The sequence below is a fragment of the Oncorhynchus clarkii genome, chromosome 10, assembly GCF_045791955.1.
Source record: "Oncorhynchus clarkii lewisi isolate Uvic-CL-2024 chromosome 10, UVic_Ocla_1.0, whole genome shotgun sequence".
NCBI lineage: Eukaryota > Metazoa > Chordata > Actinopteri > Salmoniformes > Salmonidae > Oncorhynchus > Oncorhynchus clarkii.
In genome coordinates, this window is record NC_092156.1 from 27,529,211 (window position 1) to 27,549,799 (window position 20,589).

Genomic DNA, 20,589 nt, shown 5'->3' on the forward strand with positions numbered 1-20,589 from the left:
CTATGAATTGTGGATCAATGACATGGGGTATCAGTCTACTCAGTGACACCCAGAGAACATTACCGTTGTAGCTCTTATTGCGTGACTTTGAAACAACTGAATTGAGCCACATTTATTGTCAACCTACTATGTGTATTGAACATTATTCCAAAAGAAAAACAATACTGTGTGGATGTTTTGGAGTCTGATAACTCTGAGGAGGGCGTTGTGAAAAATATATTGGCTATTGAGTAGACTGATACCCCATTTCATTGATCCCCAATCCTTGGGTAAAGCTGTACAGTGCAATATGAATGTCAATACACACAATAAGCTGACTGGGGAGGTGATTTCACACAGTCACAGTCCCGCGACAAGAATTACAACACTAATATTTGCGTAACTCTTTACAGTTGTGTTCTGTGGGTGTCACCGAGTAGACTGATACCCCATTTCATTGCTTCACATTCCAACCTTGTTTAACATTATCTAGTCTAAATATGGCATGATTCCACCAATTGTAACCTGCTGCATCACTTTCAAAGAGGTACTTTTATTTTGAAGGCAAACCACAAATTTCACTATTGTGCCTAATCCTTATTGTGGCTAGCTTCAAAACACATAACCCGGTCCGGTTGAGCCTCACTAGCCAGATGAAGCTTGCTGGGTGCTTATAACGTTAGCTTTGGGCAACTGGGTTAAGTAGTTGGCTAGCTATTTATTTTCATGAACTGAAGTTCAATTTCAATAGGTGAACAAGTGGTTACCTAGCTAATACTTACTCACAAGGATTCCTAAATCATTGCTAAGAATAATGAAAATGACTGCAGTTTCTACTGGTCATTGTTTTCAGGCTGATTGTATTGGTGCCAGCTAGGTACCAAGCTAAAGCTAACTAGCTACCCAAGAAGTAGAGGTCAAACAAATAATGCCTTATTACCAACGCAGTATTGTAAACACATCGTTCGTGGCCGGTGTGTGCTTGTTTACAGACTTTTTTGTTCAGCTTTGACAGTGCTACTGTTAGTAGTGGGGGCACTTGGCTTGCAAATGCAAAAACATTCTATAATAGAATTGTGTTATTTGACGTGTATCTTTTTTGACACGCAAAGACCCAAACGGCGTTCCATAGTATGCTGACATCACCTGGTGGTAAATTAGTTAATAGACCAATAAGAAAGAGAGTTCCAGACCTCTCTGCCAACAGCTTCCTCTTTACGCTCAAAACACTCCCAGACAGTCCTAGAATTTTTTTTTGCTTGAGAAATTGCCCTTTGCTAAGAAGCTAATTTTGTTTGCTTTTGACCATTTTAATTGAAAACAATCACAGTAAGGTACTAAATTGTTACCCAGAAATGATTTGATATTGAGATAAAAACAGCTGCATTAGACCTTTAAGTCCTGACTCCTGAACCCTACCTTGTCCAGGGTCAGCATGTAGAAGTTACAGATGTCGTTATCCTGGGCGTGTTTGATCCTGGCCCGACACTCCTCCTCATCGATCACCTCTCCTACATACTCATTCACAAACTCCCCCTGAGAACACACAACCATGACAGTCAGCAGGAGAGATACGGTGGAACACTCATTCTAATATTAATCATCAGGTATGAAAGTAAGGCGGTATAGACCAGTACGGCGTCCCGGCAAAATAAATTGTGGGGGTACACTGTGCTGGTAAAACATGAGCCTATCACAATTAATACAACATGCCAAAAAACCTATAGTCAATCACGTCATTACTTAACATTACTGCATGTCAGCCGCAAGAAAAATGAGCGAATTGACTGTATACGCTGCAAATTGTGTTGTGGTTCGAGGAGAACACTTACATTTAGTCAAGACAGAGATGAGTAGCCGAGACCAAAGCGCGCGTGTATAACAGTGGATGCATCAATTCAGGCTACAAGCGTAGGCCTAATGACAATCGCAGAATGTCATTACAATACATGTACTGTAGGTGTTTTGTAACAGATGTCTCTTTCCATTCATCAAATTTCAGGTGCACAGTGCACTGTTGGGGTTTGGATGCTGAAATGTTCCTACAGGAGCACCTTTGTTAAGTGATTGTTTGACAATCAGATGAAAAAAATCATGATTGCTTGTGTTTATGCCACATTAAAATGGATAGGGCTAAGGGAAACTAAGTTTTCCCTAAAATAAATGTAATAAACATTATATAACCTAATTAGCTTACTCTTGTCTATACAGCAATAAAGAAAATGATTCAACATAGGCTACTACAACAGAAAGCATGATTTGGCCACAGAGGATCATTAACTTCTTAAAAATAAAAGCTGTGGATTGTTTTAAATCGCATAGCCTACAGTCGGAAGGGCCCGCATTTTGGGCAGCGCGTGCTGCAAATACCAAATAAATTGTTGAGTTGAGACTGTCAGTGAAAAGCAGAGAGACCCAGCCAGGCATATCGCAATATTTAAAATACAATCGCGTAAAAGCTTGAACAGCAAATGGCTATTGGAAAGTTTGGAAAGCAAATGGCTATTGGAAAGTTTGGAAAGCAAATGGCTATTGCTGTATAGAGATAACAATGAAAAGACACCAATCTGTCTTTTAGTTATCAAAATTCTTAACTTTATTGATTGAACAGAAGCCTATCTTATTGGCACCAGCGGAGAACATCAGCCATATCCCCAGTGAGTGTGCATATTCACTGTCTTTATCATTGGGTCAGTGTTACTTTTGTTTGTTTTTGGAAAATAATTTCCTCCTCCAGGTTAGATGGATGTCATATTGTATTTGTGTCTCCCTTTTTCGTAGGCCGATTATATGAATCAGACAATATAGTTTTTATGGATCTGTTTGTCAGTGTCAGCAGAGTAGGCTACCCTGTAATTTTTGTAGTATACTTGGGGGGTCCCGTACCGGTAAGAAATTAAATCCATGATTTCTTGAACAGCCAAAAGATTGTGCATATTTTCTAGAAAAAAAGTCTGCTGGGACTGAAATCTGTCGGGATTGAAGAAGAATCAAAGTCCCTTTCAATTCCATAGCTTTTTGAAAATAGTTTTAGCCCCAGGGGATACAGTTTCATGGCGGCACATTGATCTCTACTTAATTTACTCTATAGTTGACATGTATTACCTTCTTGATGTCGTGGGCACAGCGGAGGCCCCAGCCTCGTGCCAGCGTCCTGAAGATCTCCACCTGGCTGTACTGGCGCTTGGTGAAGGCCTGGTTAAGACAGCCCTCCCCTGCTGGGCACACTTGGGGGTGGCACTCATACATCAGCATGCGGTTGATACACTCAGAGTCAATGCCACAAGGGTTCTCGTCCGATGCCTTGCAGTTACAGCGCGGGATCTCTGATAGGTCGGCCGTAATGAACTGCACCTTCCCGATTGGCCTATTCACCTGAGGGGTAGGAGAGTGATGTCAGAGAAATTAAGATGTCAAGGGGATGTTCTAATACTTCTACAGCTCAAAACTTAATCTTCATATATACATTTTGTGTGGCAAGAGGTGAGGCAGTTACCTTGATGTGTCTGTATGGCGGGGGTTTCTTGTCGTTCCTCCTGTCCTCCTGAAGCTGTCTCAGTTCTTTCTCTGCCTGCAGTTTCAAAAACCTGCTAGCAGCTTCCTCCAAAGCTGGGGAAAGATTAACATTAAGTCAACAACAATCCTTTTAACTTTGCTTTGTGGAAAGTGACAATTTTTTACGTGGGAGCAAATAGTTACTTCGGAGGCGACAACAACTATTTGAATACAGATCCCCCCAAATTACTACTTTTAAAACTATCTGAATATAGATCTCAGAAAATAACTACTTTTGTAAACTATTTGAATGCAGATCTGAGGAAGTGACAACTTTTCTTAAACTATTGGATTGGCCGCCTTCAACTAATGGCAGGCCTGTATCGGGAAGTATATGTTGAAAATAGAATGAATAGAGCACACACAATCTCCTATACTATTCCAATCTGTCTGACAGTCATATTTTATTTACACAATACATTTCTATCTGAACATTTTTGCAAATATCCATTCTCCTGAATGTCCATTGCCCCAGGTATAAATAATCAACTCAAACCTATTAACCAATGCTATTTTGTACAGATAAGTATGAATAAGTTGGGATGGTCAACTACTGTATGACTCTTTCAACATGCCACTGAGAAGGTTGAAAGTTGCAATTCATTTTATGATACCTTAAAATACTGCAGAGGTTGGCATCTGAGGGTAAATGTTCTTGTTTCAAACACACACTATAACATCTTCAAAGGAATAGTTTACTCGGCATCAGGGGAGAAACTTTGGTTTTAGAAGTGGGGGAGACATAATTATTATAATACATTTTTTTCATTCGGATAAACACTCCAAACCGCCTACCGACCGCTCAGAGGCATCCGCATGGTCTTAAAGCACATCTGTCCTCGTTTTGTATCACATTCCAATGATAAAACTGGGGGGGGGGGGGGGGGGGGGGGGGGTAAAAATGCTATTTCAGAATGTGTGAAAGTTGCGCCCCTGCTCAGAGTGCAAACTAACATGATTTTCAACCCACCTTGGCTGTAGTTGATTCAAGAAGGCAGTTTTGGGATATTTTGTTTACTTTCGACACTTAATAGCAATATATTGTTATGCTTAATATTAAACTGTTCTTGAGCCTGTGTAATAACACTGTAATTACTTTTGGAGCAACATTTTATTAGAATGTTATTACACACACTTTGGTAATTGCATTTTAATTCCTCTTGTAACTACTGTACACAAGATAAATAGTGACTGTTCCTTATTCCACTTATGTCATAACTCCATTATTATGAAATCTGTATTTATTTTACCAAGTATGTTGACTGAGAAAATGTTCTCATTTACGGCAACAACCTGGGGAATAGTTACAGCCGAGAAGAGATGAATGAGCCAATTGGAAGCTGGGGATGATTAGGTGTCCATGACTGACCCCACTTTGCTTCAGTGGCAAGCCAGCAGTGGGTTGCAGGGTGGAATGCTGCTGGCATAAAGCAATTTCCAAATCCCATGTAACACCAATGTTGCTATTGTAATAATCACAAAGTTACTATACATGTATAAGAACTTGATGCCAAGTGTTATCAAATAACCTTAAGTCTCACTCATTATGAAAATATATTTGTTATTCATTTTGAAGCTGCAAAAGTGGTGTACTCTAATGTTGAGGTGTTTCCATGTCCCTCGTGTATTTAATTCTAGGCTATAGGCTATATTGAGATTCATGTGTCCAAGAGCCCTTGTGCTTACGATACCATTTCTACTTTGTGAAAGTTATGATAATTTTTTATAAACACATTTTCGCAGAACAGTTTCATTTCAATAATAAAGTTGTTTCTCAAAATCATTATCATGTGGTTAATCATACACATTTGAAGCAAAATTCAAAAAATCCAAAAGTTAAAATTCAACTAAGGCGAGAGCCCCAGCCTCTGCCATGTGGACACATTGATACACTGTCCATTGGCAGATAAAGAAACTAGCACATAGAACTCAAATTATTTTTCCTGCCTGTTTTGCATGTTATTTTGGCATTAATACTCTAGGTGTCATTTCTGTTGTTTTTGTCATTATTTAGTATGGTCAGGGCGTGAGTTGGGGTGGGCAGTCTGTTTGTTTTTCTATGATTTTGGGATTTCTATGTTTCGGCCTAGTATGGTTCTCAATCAGAGGCAGGTGTCATTAGTTTTCTGATTGAGAATCATACTTAGGTAGCCTAGTTGCTTGTGTCAGCACAGTTCTTATGATAGCTTCACGGTCGTTATTTGTTTATTGTTTTTGTACAGTTTACTTCGTGTTTTTCGTCATCTATTAAATGATGCATTCACACCACGCTGCGCTTTGGTCCGCTTCTTACGGCGATCGTGACACTAGCTCAATTTATTCGATTTTTAAAATTTTATTTCACCTTTATTTGACCAGGTAGGCTAGTTAAGAACAAGTTCTCATTTACAACTGCGACCTGGCCAAGATAAAGCAAAGCAGTACGACACAAACAATAAGACAGAGATACACATGGAATAAACAAACATACAATCAATAACACAATGCTTTCTGTGGTGGTGGGGCAGCCAGCGGAAAATATGGAGTGTAGGGGTTTGTAATGTTCTCTAGTTGCGCCATGATTGGCTCAGTGTTCTGTCGCCCAGGAAGATTAGCTAACTGGCTTTAGCTAATGGGGATCCTAATAAAAATTCACAAATTCACTCATGGGCACACTACGTCACCGAAAAATCTGCTAGAAAATTCAAGCCCCTTGGATGCTGTCGTGGAGTTACAATAGAAGCGCCCATCCAAGAAGGCTCAAATTCATTGGACACAGATAATATCACGTCAAATGACGTTATATTTACAGTAGCTTGGATTGGACTGATCATGTCAACATCATACTTTCCTAATCTTAGCTACCAAGCTTGCAGTCATCCTCATGAATCAAGTTGACAATCTACCGGTAAATACTTTTCAATCCTTGTCATATGAAGAGAAATAATGAAGACGTATCGGTGCTCATCGGCCATTAGACATAAACATTACAAAACAAGTTGGAAATTGCAAATTCAACATTGAGTTGTTTGGAAAGAATCAGTGGCTAACTGCAAGCATTGCAAAGCAATCACTAGCCTGCTATTCAGTGGAGTGGGGGTGTGGTTTCAAGTCTGGGTTTAAGGGTCTCTTTTCCAAGCTTAAAAAGATAAACTTTCAACATTGGCCATGCTGTCAATCCAGCATGACTTATGCTGTGCTCAAAACAACTGGAAACTCGGAACTGGGAAATCTCAGACTTCAGTGAGTTCAAGACCACTGGTAACTCGGATAAATCTAGCTCCGACTGGGAAAATACTGAAAAAATGTGGGGGCTCTTTCTAGAGCCAACAAGAAGAACAACCGTGCCGTGCCACCTTCCTGTTCAAGTGAGCACAGCACAACAAGGTGAACTATAGTAAGATGGCGCCGACAGACATGGCAGCTCTGCTTCTCACTCCTAAGCAACTTTGCAGTATGTTTGCAGTATGTGTTTTGTGTTTTATTTCTTACACTATTAGCCCAAAACGTTTTTTTGTTGTTGTTGTGTTATTACATACAGCCGGAAATAACTTTTGAATATCAGAGCGGCGGTAACACACCAGCATTACAACCAGGAATACGACTTTCCCGAATTGGATCCTTTGTTCGCACCCACCAGGGCAATTTAACCTATCCCTGAGGATGCTCAAAGACGCCGCCAGCGGAGAAGAGGTATTTGGAGTATACTTCTAGTTCAACTCAGGAGGCGGGCACACCATCCACCACTTACGAGTATGTTACTCGCTAATGTTCAGTCTCTAGACAATAAAGTAGACAAGCTCAAGGCGAGGATCTCCTTCCAGAGAGACATCAGTCCCCATCCATACAGCCAGCTGGGTTCTCAGTACATTACGCAGACAGGATTAAATAACTCTCCGGAAAGAAAAAGGATGGTGGTGTATGTTTCATGATTAATCACTCATGGTGTGATTGTCATAACGTACAGAAACTCAAGTCCTTTTGTTCACCTGACCTAGAATACCTAACAATCAAATGCAGATCGTATTACCTCCCAAGAGAATTATCTTCGGTTATAGTCACAGCCGTGTATATTCCCCCTCAAGCCGATACCACGACGGCCCTCAAGTAACTCCACTGGACTTTATGCAAACTGGAAACCACATATCCAGAGGCCGCATTTATTGGAGCTGGGGATTTTAACAAAGCAAATTTGAGGAAAACGCTACTGAAGTTCTATCAACAAATTGACTGTAGTACTCGCGCTGGGAGAACACTCGACCACTGCTATTCTCTCTTCCGGGATGCCTACAAGGCCCTCCCCCACCCACCCTTCAGCAAATCAGATCACAACTCCATTTTGCTCCTCCCTTCCTACAGGCAGGAACTCAAACAGGAAGTACCCGTGCTAAGATCGATTCAATGCTGATCTGAGCAATCGGAATCCATGCTTCAAGATTGTTTTGATCACGCGGACTGGGATATGTTTCCCGGGGAGCCTCGGATAAAAACATTGATGTGTACACGGACACAGTGACAGAGTTCATTAGGAAGTGTATAGGGGATATTGTTCCCACTGTGACGACTAAAACCTACCCAAACCAGAAACCATGGATAGATGACAGCATTCGCGCTAAACTGAAAGCGCGAACCACTGCATTTAACCATGGCAAGGTGACTGGGAATATGGTGGAATACCAAAAGTGCAGTTATTCCCCCCATAAGGCAATCAAACAGGCAAACCGTCAGTACAGACACAAAGCGGAGTCGCAATTCAACGGCTCAGACACAAGACGTATGTGGCAGGGTCTACAGACAATCACGGAATACAAAGGGAAAACCAGCCATGTCACGGACACCAACGTCTTGCTCCCGGACAAGCTAAACACCTGCTTCGCCCGCTTTGAGGATAACACAGTTCTATCGATGCAGCCCCTTCCCAAGGACTGTGGGCTCTCGTTAAGCGTGTTAACCCTTGCAAGACTGCCGGTCCAGACGGCATCCCTAGCCGCGTCCTCAGAGCATGCATGTTTATGGACATATCCAATCTCTCCCGATCTCAGGCTGTTGTTCGCACTTGCTTCAAGACGTGCACCATTATTCCTGTACCCAAGAAAGAAAAGGTAACTGAACTAAATGACTATCGCCCCGTCGCACTCACTTCTGTCATCATGAAGTGCTTTGAGAGGCTAGTTAAGGATCATATCACCACTACCTTACCTGACACCCTAGACCCACTTCAATTTGCTTACTGCCCCAATAGATCCACGGACGATGCAATCCCTATTGCACTCCACATTGCCCTATCCCACCTGGACAAGAGGAATACCTATGTAAGAATGACTACAGCTCAGCCTTGAACACCATAGTGCCCTCCAAGTTCATCATCAAGCTCGGGGCCCTGGGTTGGAACCCCACCCTGTGCAACCGGGTCCTGGACTTCCTGAAGGGTTGTCCCCAGGTGGTGAAGGTAGGAAACAACACCTCCCTTTCACTGATCCTCAACACAGGGGCCCCACGAGGGAGCGTGCTCAGCCACCTTCTGTACGCCCTGTTCACCCATGACTGCATGGCTAAACACGCCTCCAACTCAATCGTCAAGTTTGCAGGCGACACAATATTAGTGGGCCTGATTACCAACAATGACGAGACAGCCTACAGGGACATGGTAGGGGTCCTGGCGGAGTGGTGCCAAGAAAATACCTCTCCCCCAACGCCAACAAAACGAAGGAGCAGATCGTGAACTTCAGGAAAAGGCACAGGGAGCATGCCCTTATCCACATTGACGGGACTGCAGTGGAGAAGGTTGAAAGCTTCAAGTCCTCGGCGTACACATCACTGACGATCATCTGAAATGGTCCACGCACACAGACAGTGTGGTGAAGGAAGCGCAACAGTGCCTTTTCAACCTCAGGAGGCTGTAGAAATTTGGCTTGGCCCCTAAGACCCTCACAAACTTTTACAGATGCACAATCGAGAGCATCCTCTCGGGCTGTTTCACCGCCTGTTATGGCAACTTGATTGCCCGCAACCGCAGAGCTCTCCAGACGGTGGTATGGTCTGCCCAGACTGCCTGCCCTCCAGAACACCTACAACACCCGATGTCACAGGAAGGCCAAAAAGATCATCATGAACATCAACCACCTGTGCCACAGCCTGTTAAACCAACTATCATCCAGAAGGCGACGTCAGTACAGGTGCATCAAAGCAGGGACTGAGAGACTGAAATACAGCTTCTATCTCAAGGCCATCAGACTGTTAAATAGCCATCACTAGCCAGCTACCACCAAGTTATTCAAACCTGCACCTTAGAGGCTGCTACCCTATATACATAGACATCGGAATCACCGGTCACTTTAATAAAGGAACACTAGTCACTTTTATAATGTTTACATATTGCTTTGCTCATTTCATATGTATATACTGTATTATATTGTACTGCATTTTAGTCAATGCCACTCCTACATTGCTCTTCCTAATATTTATATATTTCTTAATTCCATTATTATACTTTTAGATTTGTTTGTATTGTTGTGAATTGTTAGATATTACTGCACTGTTGGAGCTAGGAACACAAGCATTTCACTACACCCGCAATAACATCTGCTAAATATCTTTTATGTGACCAATAAAATTTGATTTGATTTCGAGTCCAAAAATGATGTAATATGCCAGGGAGATATGTAAACTGCAGCTAAGAAAGTAATACTAAGTGTATGTTGTGTAGTAAGCTGTTAGTAGCCCATGTGCCTCACCCTAATAATTTGGTCCTGTTTCCCTTCATAATTTAGCTTACTGTTCTGACTTGGTGGTGCACATGTAGCCTATAGCATTTTAGAGAAATGTCATCATCGAAATATTGTAAGAGCTTTCATTTTCTGATTATATGCCCCCTTTATTTATCCTACGGTTCTGACTTGGTGTACAGGGAGAATACTGTAAGAATGGCCCATGTTCTGAATTCTGTTGCTGTACATTTCAAAAGTGCTGAACAAATAGTTATATTGACTACGTCCGTCCTAACTCGCTCATTCATGTCTTAATCGAAATTACGGATTGCCTCTTATCTGCTAGTCGTCTCCTCATGCCATAGTTTGTACATTATATTATATTCCAATTCATGTTTTGTTTAGTGTTGTGTTGTGTAGTGGCTTTGCTGGCATGCATCTAAACATGTTTTTGTTTTGTTTGCCCCAGCAAGATTTACATGCTAAAATCGCCACTGCTAGAGACTTCCAGTCGGGCAATGTAAGAAGACGTGTTTCAGAGAGGTCCCCAATTAAACTTACATTTTTATGTTTTTTACACGCCTCTGTTGGTGTTTATGTGGATGTATCAGTTGGTTATATTATTTGAATCACTTTTCATGGTACCAAGACCAACCTGAAGAGAACTGCTTCGACTAACACATCGTTGAAGGCCGAAACAACTACTCAAACACCGAAAATGGTTGCCGCGGCCAACCCTGCTGCAGAGTTGGAGGCCTTGTCTATGACCACGCTTGTAGGTGAGCTAGCTAAACAAAGAGGTAGCCTAAAAGAGGATATGGGTTCTCTCATCAGCACTTCACTGGCAACTTTCCAAACTTCCATTGACACTTTTCGAGAAACAGTCAACATGTTTGAGCGAAGCCTCACTACACTAGAAGGTTTCTCCACTGACAACACTGAGCGGATTGCCGAGCTAGAGGCAGCTGTCTCTCATATGAAAATGGCCAACACAGCTTTACTTTCCAAGGTAGATTCTGTCGGAGAATTATACCAGAACGGAAAACATCTGGATTGTTGGCATCATGGAGGGAATTGAGACTGGAGTCAACCCTGTGAAATTTGTCTTCAACATGCTGGTGAAAGTGATACCTAACGGTGTCTTTGACAAGCCACCAGACTACGACCGAGCGCACAGATCCCTCTCCCCCCCAATACCCAATTCAGGGGAGCGGCCTAGGATGATCATAGCGTGTTTTCATCATTACCAAGACAAGGAACGTACAATGTGCTCAACCAAAATTCCGTGGCCAAGATATATGCTTCTACCAGGACCCGATTGCCAATCTCGTGAAGAAAAGAGCTGAATTCAAGGACATCAAAACCTGTCTCTACAAGAAGGGGATAAAGTTTCAGCTCCTACACCCTGTAAGTCTTTTTTGAGGGAGAGACACACTGGCCGGGGTTAAAGCATTCTATGTCCGGCGCATAGAGTAAAGTTGATAGAGGAAGCGGCCCGGCTGGCTAGCCATGGCAGGAGGAATATGTGGCTGGCTACTTTGCTAGCTGGCAACGAACTGATTTTCAAGACATCCACTTGGATATTACTTTTCACATGAAAGCAATGTTATTTAATTTTTTTTGGTGAGAGCCCCCGATGACATCTTTATTTGATTTAGTTTAATTTGACTGAGATTAGTGGCAATGTTAGCCAATACATCACAATCAAATTGGCTGGCTAGCGGGAGCTGGCTGGACACACTTGACTGTTTATTATCTGGCTGGCTAGCTAATGCCCCATTTACATGGCAACAAGATGAATGCTTAACTCCAGGTGCACACATGGATATCTGTATTTCATCTATACTTGGCTGAGAAGATTTGAGACAACAGCAAAATTGTGCTGACTTGCTAGCATGGCTAGCTACGCACAACAAAAACCAGAGTGCTCAAGCACTGACTGAATGTGGAGGTGGATTTAGCTAGGCACTTCTCCACCATTTCTAGCAGCTAGCTAGCTGAGATAGCTTGACATTTGGACAACTACCTAGCTAGCTACAGCTAGAATCGGCTAAACGAAGACCTGTATTCATGTAAGTAACATTGGCTGGCTGAATAGCTTAGCTGGTACTAGTAACACATGTTAAATATCCAACGTGAACTTGTTATGTTTTTGTTTCAGATAAGTTGGCATTAGCTAGTCATTTAACGTTACCTTTCTAAAGACTATTTGTTAATGCTACAATCTCAGGGTTTGATTCGGGTTACTTTCTTGTTGGTACATTTATTTCATGCGACTGTAATGCCTTTGTTTGTTTGAGTGGGTGTTTGGATATATTTTGCTTTCGCCTCTACTGAGATTCATTGACGTTTTCATATTTTGGCATTCATGCTTGTGGGGTGCATTCCCTGCTGTAGTCTTTGTGGTTGCGCTGTGCCTGAGTATCATATTTTACTCCCTGTGGTTGTGGATACAGTTGCGCGGTGTGGCTGCGGGAGCGTGGCGTGGAGTGCACCCCTAACACAACCCATGGGCCTATTTGCATTTGTTAAAGTCAATGGATGTAACTGACCGACTATTGAGTGACACTTAATATTTGAGTTTAAACTATTTAAAACTGGCATTGTAAATAATTATGTTGGGGCGGCAGGGTAGCCTATTGGTTAGAGCGTTGGACTAGTAACTGAAAGGTTGCAAGTTCAAATCCCCAAGCTGACAAAGTAAAAATCTGTCGTTCTGTTCCTAGGCCGTCATTGAAAATAAGAATTTAAGAGCCAGGCAGTATGTGGTGATCCATGGAGATTCCTTTTTCCCAGTAACAAAGAATTATCTTTCTTTTCACGTGCACAACTCCTATTCTAGAATAGACTACTTTTTCGTAGATAAAGCCCTTCTCTCCTCTGTTAAAAAAGTAGAATCGTCTGCCATTGTTATTAGTGACGATGCTCCTCTGTCGCTCGACCTCTCATTCAGATCGCCCCCCATGGAGACTTAACTCATCTTTACTTTCAAACAATTAATTCTGCACCATTCTATCGAATGCAATTGATGTCTTTATTGAGACAAATAAAACAGAATCGATCTCTCCATCTACACTTTGGGAAACAATTAAAGTTGTTCTTAGAGGCAAAATAATCTCCTATTATTCTCTTCTCAATAAACAACGGAAAATTAAACAACAACAGCTGATCGACGCAATTCTGAAATTAGACCAACAATACTCCGCCTCTCCATCACCAGAACTTTACAAAGAAAGGCTGAGTCTTCAAACTCAGTACAATTTACTATCCACAGATAAGGCTGAGCAGCAGCTACTCCGCACCCATTTTTATTTTTTACGAACATGGAGAAAAGGCTGGTCGACTTCCAGCTCATCAACTAAAGTGCAAATCTGCCTCACAGCTGATCCCTCGAATTCACAACACTTCAGGTGTCTTAACAGTTAGTCCTATTGAAATAGAAAAATACCTTCAAAAAAATGTATTCAGATCTTTACACGTCAGAATAACCTGAAGACAATTCAATTATGAATGATTTTCTTGACAATTTGGAAACTCTTACCATTAGTACGTTTTTTTTTTTTTTTACATTTTTTTTTTTTTACATTTAACCTTTATTTAAGTCAGTTAACAACAAATTCCTATTTACAATGACGGCCTACACTGGCCAAACCCGGACGATGCTGGGCCAACTGTGAGCCGCCCTATGGGACTCTCAATCACGTCTGGTTGTGATACAGCCTGGACTTGAACCAGGGTGTCTCTAGTGACACCTCAAGCACTGAGATGCAGTGCCTTAGACTGCTGCGAAACTCGGGAGTACAGAGAAGAGAGAGGAAATTGATCAACCTTCGCAGTTAGAGGAGATTATTAATTCAATTACAGCAATGCAAAGTGGGAAATCCCCTGGCCAAGATGGCTACCCAATCAAATTATACAATAACTTTTCTGCCAATGTTTGAAAACGCACTGGACCAGGGTCTTTTACCCAAACCCCGTGGGAGACTCCCCAAACATATGGAAGAAGGAACTCGGGTAAGATGAGACTAAAATTGAGCTTTTTGGCCATCAAGGAAAACGCTGTCTGGCGCAAACCCAACACCTTTCATCAAGAACACCATTCCTACAGGGAAGCATGGTGGTGGCAGCATCATGCTGTGGGGATGTTTTTCATCAGCAGGGACTGGGAAACTGGTCAGAATTGAAGGAATGATGGATGGTGCTAAATACAGGGAAATTCTTGAGGGAAACCTGTTTCAGTCATCCAGAGATTTGAGACTGGAATGAAGGTTCACCTTACAGCAGGACAATGACCCTAAGCATACTGCTAAAGCAACACTCGAGTGGTTTAAGGGGAAACATTTAAATGTCTTGGAATGGCCTAGTCAAAGCCCAGACCTCAATCCAATTGAGAATCTGTGATATGATTTAAAGATTGCTGTTCACCAGCGGAACCCATCCAACTTCAAGGAGCTGGAGCAGTTTTGCATTGAAGAATCTCAAAAATCCCAGTGGCAAGATGTGCCAAGCTTAGAGAGACCCCAAGAGACTTCCATCTGCAATTGCTGCAAAAGGTGGCTCTCCAAGTATTCACTTTTGAGGGGTGAATAGTTATGCATGCTCAAGTTCCTGTTTTTTTGTCTGATTTCTTGTTTGTTTCACAATAAATAAAAAAAATTGCAGGCTTTCAGGCTGTGGCAGAGGAATGTTTAATGACCTTGAAATTGATGGCACCTTTGCCAATTTCAAAAATCTCACTATCAAATGTAATCTACCCCATTCAAGTTTATTTTGGTATTTCCAAATACACCAGTTTATTCGCACTCAAAGCCCAAGCTTTCCAATTCTATCACCGGAGCTGGTCTGGATGCCCTTTTGAAAACACCTTTCCAACTAAAGGGACTTATAGCCCATATTTTTTAGATAATCATGTCCCTTGATAATCCGTCAGTCAGTAAAATCCGATCTGAGTGTGAAAGGGAACTTGGTGGAGATCTCTGATGAAGTCTGGAATGGTACTTAGGGTAAATGGAAGCTCCTCCTCCGGGTCAGCCTTCTACAGTTTAAGGTACTTCACCGTATCCATTTCAGTAAGGCCAGATTGTCCAAATTCTACCCAAATATTGATGGTACATGTGACAGGTGTAAAGGCTCTTTGGCGGACTTGACTCACATGTTCTGGTCCTGTCCCTGTCTGGCAGATTATTGGTCCACTATATTTAAAACACTATCTGAAGCATTTGATATAAAGTTGCAGCCTAGTGCAGAAATAGTTATTTTTTGAGTACCAAACAACAATTGTTCTCCCTTATAGCCCGCAGAAGGATTGGAAATGGAAGTCGATCAATTCTCCCTTAGCCTCTCTTTGGCTCAAAGATCTGATGCTGTTCCTAAAATAAATAAATAAACAAACAAGTATACCATTCGAGGGTCAACCAACTCATTTTATTCCACCTGAGACCCGATGCTATCCTATTTTGAACAGCTCCAAGGCTATTACATTTTTCCTTGTATTGAAGTAACATTGTTGTATACTTTTGTTTTGTCTTTTGATATGTAAGTTTGCCTTTCTTTTTAAATGTGTTTGGAGACATTCTGTGGCGGGGGGTCGAAGGGGGACAAAAGGGGGGAAAATTTACAATGTCTACATTTTATCTTTCATTCATAGTTAATAAAAATATTATATATATATAACAAAAACAATTATATTGTTAGTGAAGTGCAACATTGTATCAAATCATCAACTGGATCAGGCCTAGAAGCTGTTGCTAGCAAACTTGCAACATTGCATCAACTAGTCTATTCAGGCCTCTCTGAGCCAGTGAGCTCAGGACAGACAGCAGATTTGTAATGATATTTCCAATGGATATATGCAATCATCAGGTCATGATATTTTTCTCTTTCACACCGAGGCTTGGTGATTATCAAGGCCAGGAGCGTTGGGAAGATTTTTAAAATACTGAGGAACTATCATTTGCAATGGATGTTAAAACAACAAACTTTGATTACAATGTGTTAGGTGACAAAAAAATTACTGAGAAGCTCTAACTTATTAGTGGTGAACGTGGTGAGTTAAGACAATCAGAAATCAGACATTACTGAATGGGCTCTTTCCTACATTTGCATGCAACAGGCCAGGTAGGCCTACTTCTATGCATGCTCAGGCACACGCACTCCCTCAACGTTATCAGGACAGAGAAACCTGACACATGCTTTTTGCTCATGGAGGACTCCAAACAAACACAATGAAAAGATTGACAAAACTCGTAATTGTTATGGAATAAACCAAAACATGTTTCTCACAAGTGTAGCAGGTTGTGACATCCGCAAACATTTCCACTCCAAGAATGAGAAGGTTAAATGACTGTAATTATTACATGCATTAACAGAAATGTATGTAACCAAATGACGAGGGATTAACGGTACATTTACTAAGCCTACTGGTGACATATAAAATGAGGAAAATAAACAATCAACCAACAATTCATACAATGAAACAAAAACATTGCAATAATTGGTGTGAGACAACGCATTCTGGAGAGATGAGAGCATGCATTCTGGAGAGATGAGAGCATGCATTCTGGAGAGCTGAGAGCATGCATTCTGGAGAGATGAGAGCATGCATTCTGGAGAGATGAGAGCATGCATTCTGGAGAGCTGAGAGCATGCATTCTGGAGAGATGAGAGCATGCATTCTGGAGAGATGAGAGCATGCATTCTGGAGAGATGAGAGCATGCATTCTGGAGAGATGAGAGCATGCATTCTGGAGAGCTGAGAGCATGCATTCTGGAGAGTTGAGAGCGTGCATTCTGGAGAGATGAGAGCATGCATTCTGGAGAGATGAGAGCATGCATTCTGGAGAGCTGAGAGCATGCATTCTGGAGAGTTGAGAGCGTGCATTCTGGAGAGCTGAGAGCATGCATTCTGGAGAGCTGAGAGCATGCATTCTGGAGAACTGAGAGCATGCATTCTGGAGAGATGAGAGTGTGCATTCTGGAGAGCTGAGAGCGTGCATTCTGGAGAGCTGAGAGCATGCATTCTGGAGAGATGAGAGCATGCATTCTGGAGAGCTGAGAGCATGCATTCTGGAGAGAAAAACGTCATGTCTTCGCCACATACCCTTCCCCTTCTTCTTGTTGGAACATTTTTAATTATACTCAAGACAAATTATCTTCACACATATTTTAGATGCTTTTCAATGACAGCCGCAACTTAATCAGCTAGACATATTGCCATGGGCGCTGCCCAAATTGCGGGATTCCCAAATAGGCATAGGCCTACAAACTTGTGATTTGAAACAATCCACAGCTATTTAAAAAATAAAAAGCTAATGATTCTATGAGGTTTAGTCATTTTGAATGTTTTTATTCAGACAGGAGTAATTATATTATTTTGCTAAATTTACTTTAGGGAAAGCCAGTGTCCTAATTGTGCACTGTGCACCTGCCAGTTTTCTTTGCAATTCGCAAGAGGCAAAAACCTGAGATGTGTATATAATGACGAGATGTTCATGTTTCCACCCTAACAATGAGAGTCGTTGTCCCAAAGGCGGGAAGTCAGACGACAAGCTTAGGTCTGCATATTATGCCCATAGAAACGCATTGGGCTTATTCTGGACAGATTTTGGCGAGAGTGAGCCCTCTCGCTTCGCCTCTTCCTCTCTGCTGAAACTCTCACCGGAGAAAGCATCCGAGTGAGCGAAACAGCACCCCTCGGTCTTACTATATGTAGCCCATGTATCTAATCCAGTCTGGCTAGAAATAGTATGACCTGCCATACACTTTTGGCCCAGAGAGCATCAGCTATATATGGTCTACACATACAGACAGAAGCCGTGTCTAGCTAGACCTGACAGTTCATGACGCTTTTGTATTCTGATAATGGAGTTCTGATCATAAAATTCCGAACACGTCATGCGTCTACATTTACATTTAAATATGTCCACCTTGCCCACATTGTATCCATTCCCGCACTATATTCAAATGCCAGTATGCATTCTATAAAAGGTGGAATAGGCAAAACAACAGCTGATGGCAGTATCTAACTACTGTAGCTAAGTAGCTAGCTAAACTCTGTAGCCAGCCAGCAAGCTGGCTGTAAGGTTCTTCGTCCTCCTCGTCTGAGGAGGAGTTTGAGAGATCGGACCAATATGCAGCGTGGTACATGTCCATGTTAATTTATTCAACAGAACACTAAACAAAATAACAACGGAGAATGAAACGAAACAGTTCTGAAAGATGACATACACTAAACAGAAAACATTCACCCACAAAACACAGGTGGGAAAAGGCTACCTAAGTATGATTCTCAATCAGAGACAACGAACGACACCTGCCTCTGATTGAGAACCATACCAGGCCAAACACATAAACACAACCTAGAAAAACGAACATAGACTGCCCACCCCAACTCACGCCCTGACCATACTAACACAAAGACAAAATAAAGGAACTAGGGTCAGAACGTGACAGTACCCCCCCCAAAGGTGCGGACTCCAGCCGCAAAACCTGAACCTATAGGGGAGGGTCTGGGTGGGCGTCTGTCCGCGGTGGAGGCTCTGGCGTGGGACGTGGACCCCACTCCCTCATAGTCTCGGCCCACTTAAGTGGCGCCCCTGGCGTGGCGACCCCCGCCGCCGACCTCAAACTGGGGACCCCTGCAGCGGGCCCCGAATGGACAGGAGATTCCGGCAGCACCGGACAGGCGGGAGACTCCGGCAGCGCCGGAGAGAAGGGCGATTCCGGCAGCACCGGAGTGAAGGGCTCTGGCAGCTCCTGACTGACGGACGGCTCTGGCAGCTCCTGACTGACGGGCGGCTCTGGCAGCTCAGGACAGATGGGCGGCTCTGGCAGCTCAGGACAGACGGGCGGCTCTGGAAGCTCAGGACAGACGGGAGACTCTGGCAGCGCTGAAAAGGAGAGAGACTCTGGCAGCGCTGGACAGGCGGGAGCACTCGGAGGAAGGAGACGGAGAGACAGCCTGGTGCGTGGGGCTGCCACTGGAAGTCTGGTGCGTGGAGGAGGCACCTGATAGACCGGACCGTGGAGGCGCACTGGAGGTCTCGAGCACCGAGCCTGCACAACCTTTCCTGGCTGGATACTCCCCGTAGCCCGGCCAGTGCGGCGGGGTGGAACAGACCGCAACGGGCTGTGCTGGCGATCCGGGGACACCGTGCGTAGGGCTGGTGCCATGTACCCCGACCCGAGGAGACGCTCTGTAGACCAGATGCGCTGAGCCGGCTTCATAGCACCTGGCTCGATGCCCACTCTAGCCCGGCCGATACGAGGAGCTGCGATGTAACGCACCGGGCTATGCCTGCGCACTGGGGACACCGTGCGCCTCACGGCATAACACGGTGCCTGCCCGGTCCACCTCTGGCCACGGTAAGCACGGGGAAAACGAAAAATTAACACCCCAACTCACGCCCTCACCATACTAACACAAAGACAATTTTTTATTTATTTATTTTATTCTAAATATTAGCTCGCTGGCTAGCATTTATGAGACCAGCAAACACTTTCCCCACACCCTAGGAACGTATTTCCGCCAACATTATAATGAAAAGGTGCCTCTGTCCCAAAAACACACATTTTATGACTTGTGGGAGGAGTACTGATGACGTCGCCCACTGTATGAGCTTTCGGTAGCCTGACTGCGTCCAGACTGAGGAAAAATTGGCACAAAATGCATCCCTGACCACCTCCTGAAGTGGTCAGACAGATCTAAACACAATCAGACCACAAAGCGACTTTCGTGCGTCTAGACAATGTGAGCTTTGTATTCTGATAGCAGAAGTCGCATGTAAGTGTCGAGTTTAGACACAATCAGAGAGCGCTGATTCGCTCACTTGGATACTTTATCTGAGATTGATGCGTCTTTCTGTTGGCGTGCGTCTCGGTCAAATAAACAATCAATATTTCAATATTTTATTTGGACGGGCAAGGAGGTAGGTAGGGTGGGCCAGGCCCCCTAAGGCCCTCACATAATGCTGACCCTGCATGGCTCCCAAAGTTTTCATACTTATTCTCGGTAATACCAATTACCCCATGAAGACATTCTTTAATAACCTTTTACTGCAGGGTCACACAGTGTTTGTTGGTAGTCTTAAACAAATCTATTTTGAAACGTATACACCTCATACACAATGTTATGGTCTTAAAAAAATAAGACACCTACACCATGTCAGAAATAGAGTTAAAATGTAACTCTTTTGCATCCCAATAGTTTGCATCCCAATAGTACACTTTATATACATCACAGAAGACTGAAATATAACAAAACCGTTTGACATAGAAACACCATATTTTCTGCATATTTAAAAAAAAAAAAAAAAAAAATTACATTAATTATGAGATAATGAAATATATTAATAACATTCCACACATGAGG

General features: G+C 42.8%; 1 protein-coding gene across 2 annotated transcripts in view; it reads right to left on the reverse strand.

The window, feature by feature from the left end:
- LOC139418215 (histone-lysine N-methyltransferase, H3 lysine-36 specific-like) overlaps nt 1–20,589 on the reverse strand; it is a 42,328-nt gene that overhangs the window by 9,008 nt on the left and 12,731 nt on the right. For both annotated transcript variants that reach the window (XM_071167494.1, XM_071167495.1), the window contains 3 exons: nt 3,476–3,588; nt 3,085–3,354; nt 1,399–1,515 (listed from right to left, as the gene is read on the reverse strand). In XM_071167494.1, the coding sequence (XP_071023595.1) occupies nt 1,399–1,515; nt 3,085–3,354; nt 3,476–3,588 (500 nt within the window). The remainder of the gene's footprint in view (nt 1–1,398; nt 1,516–3,084; nt 3,355–3,475; nt 3,589–20,589) is intronic.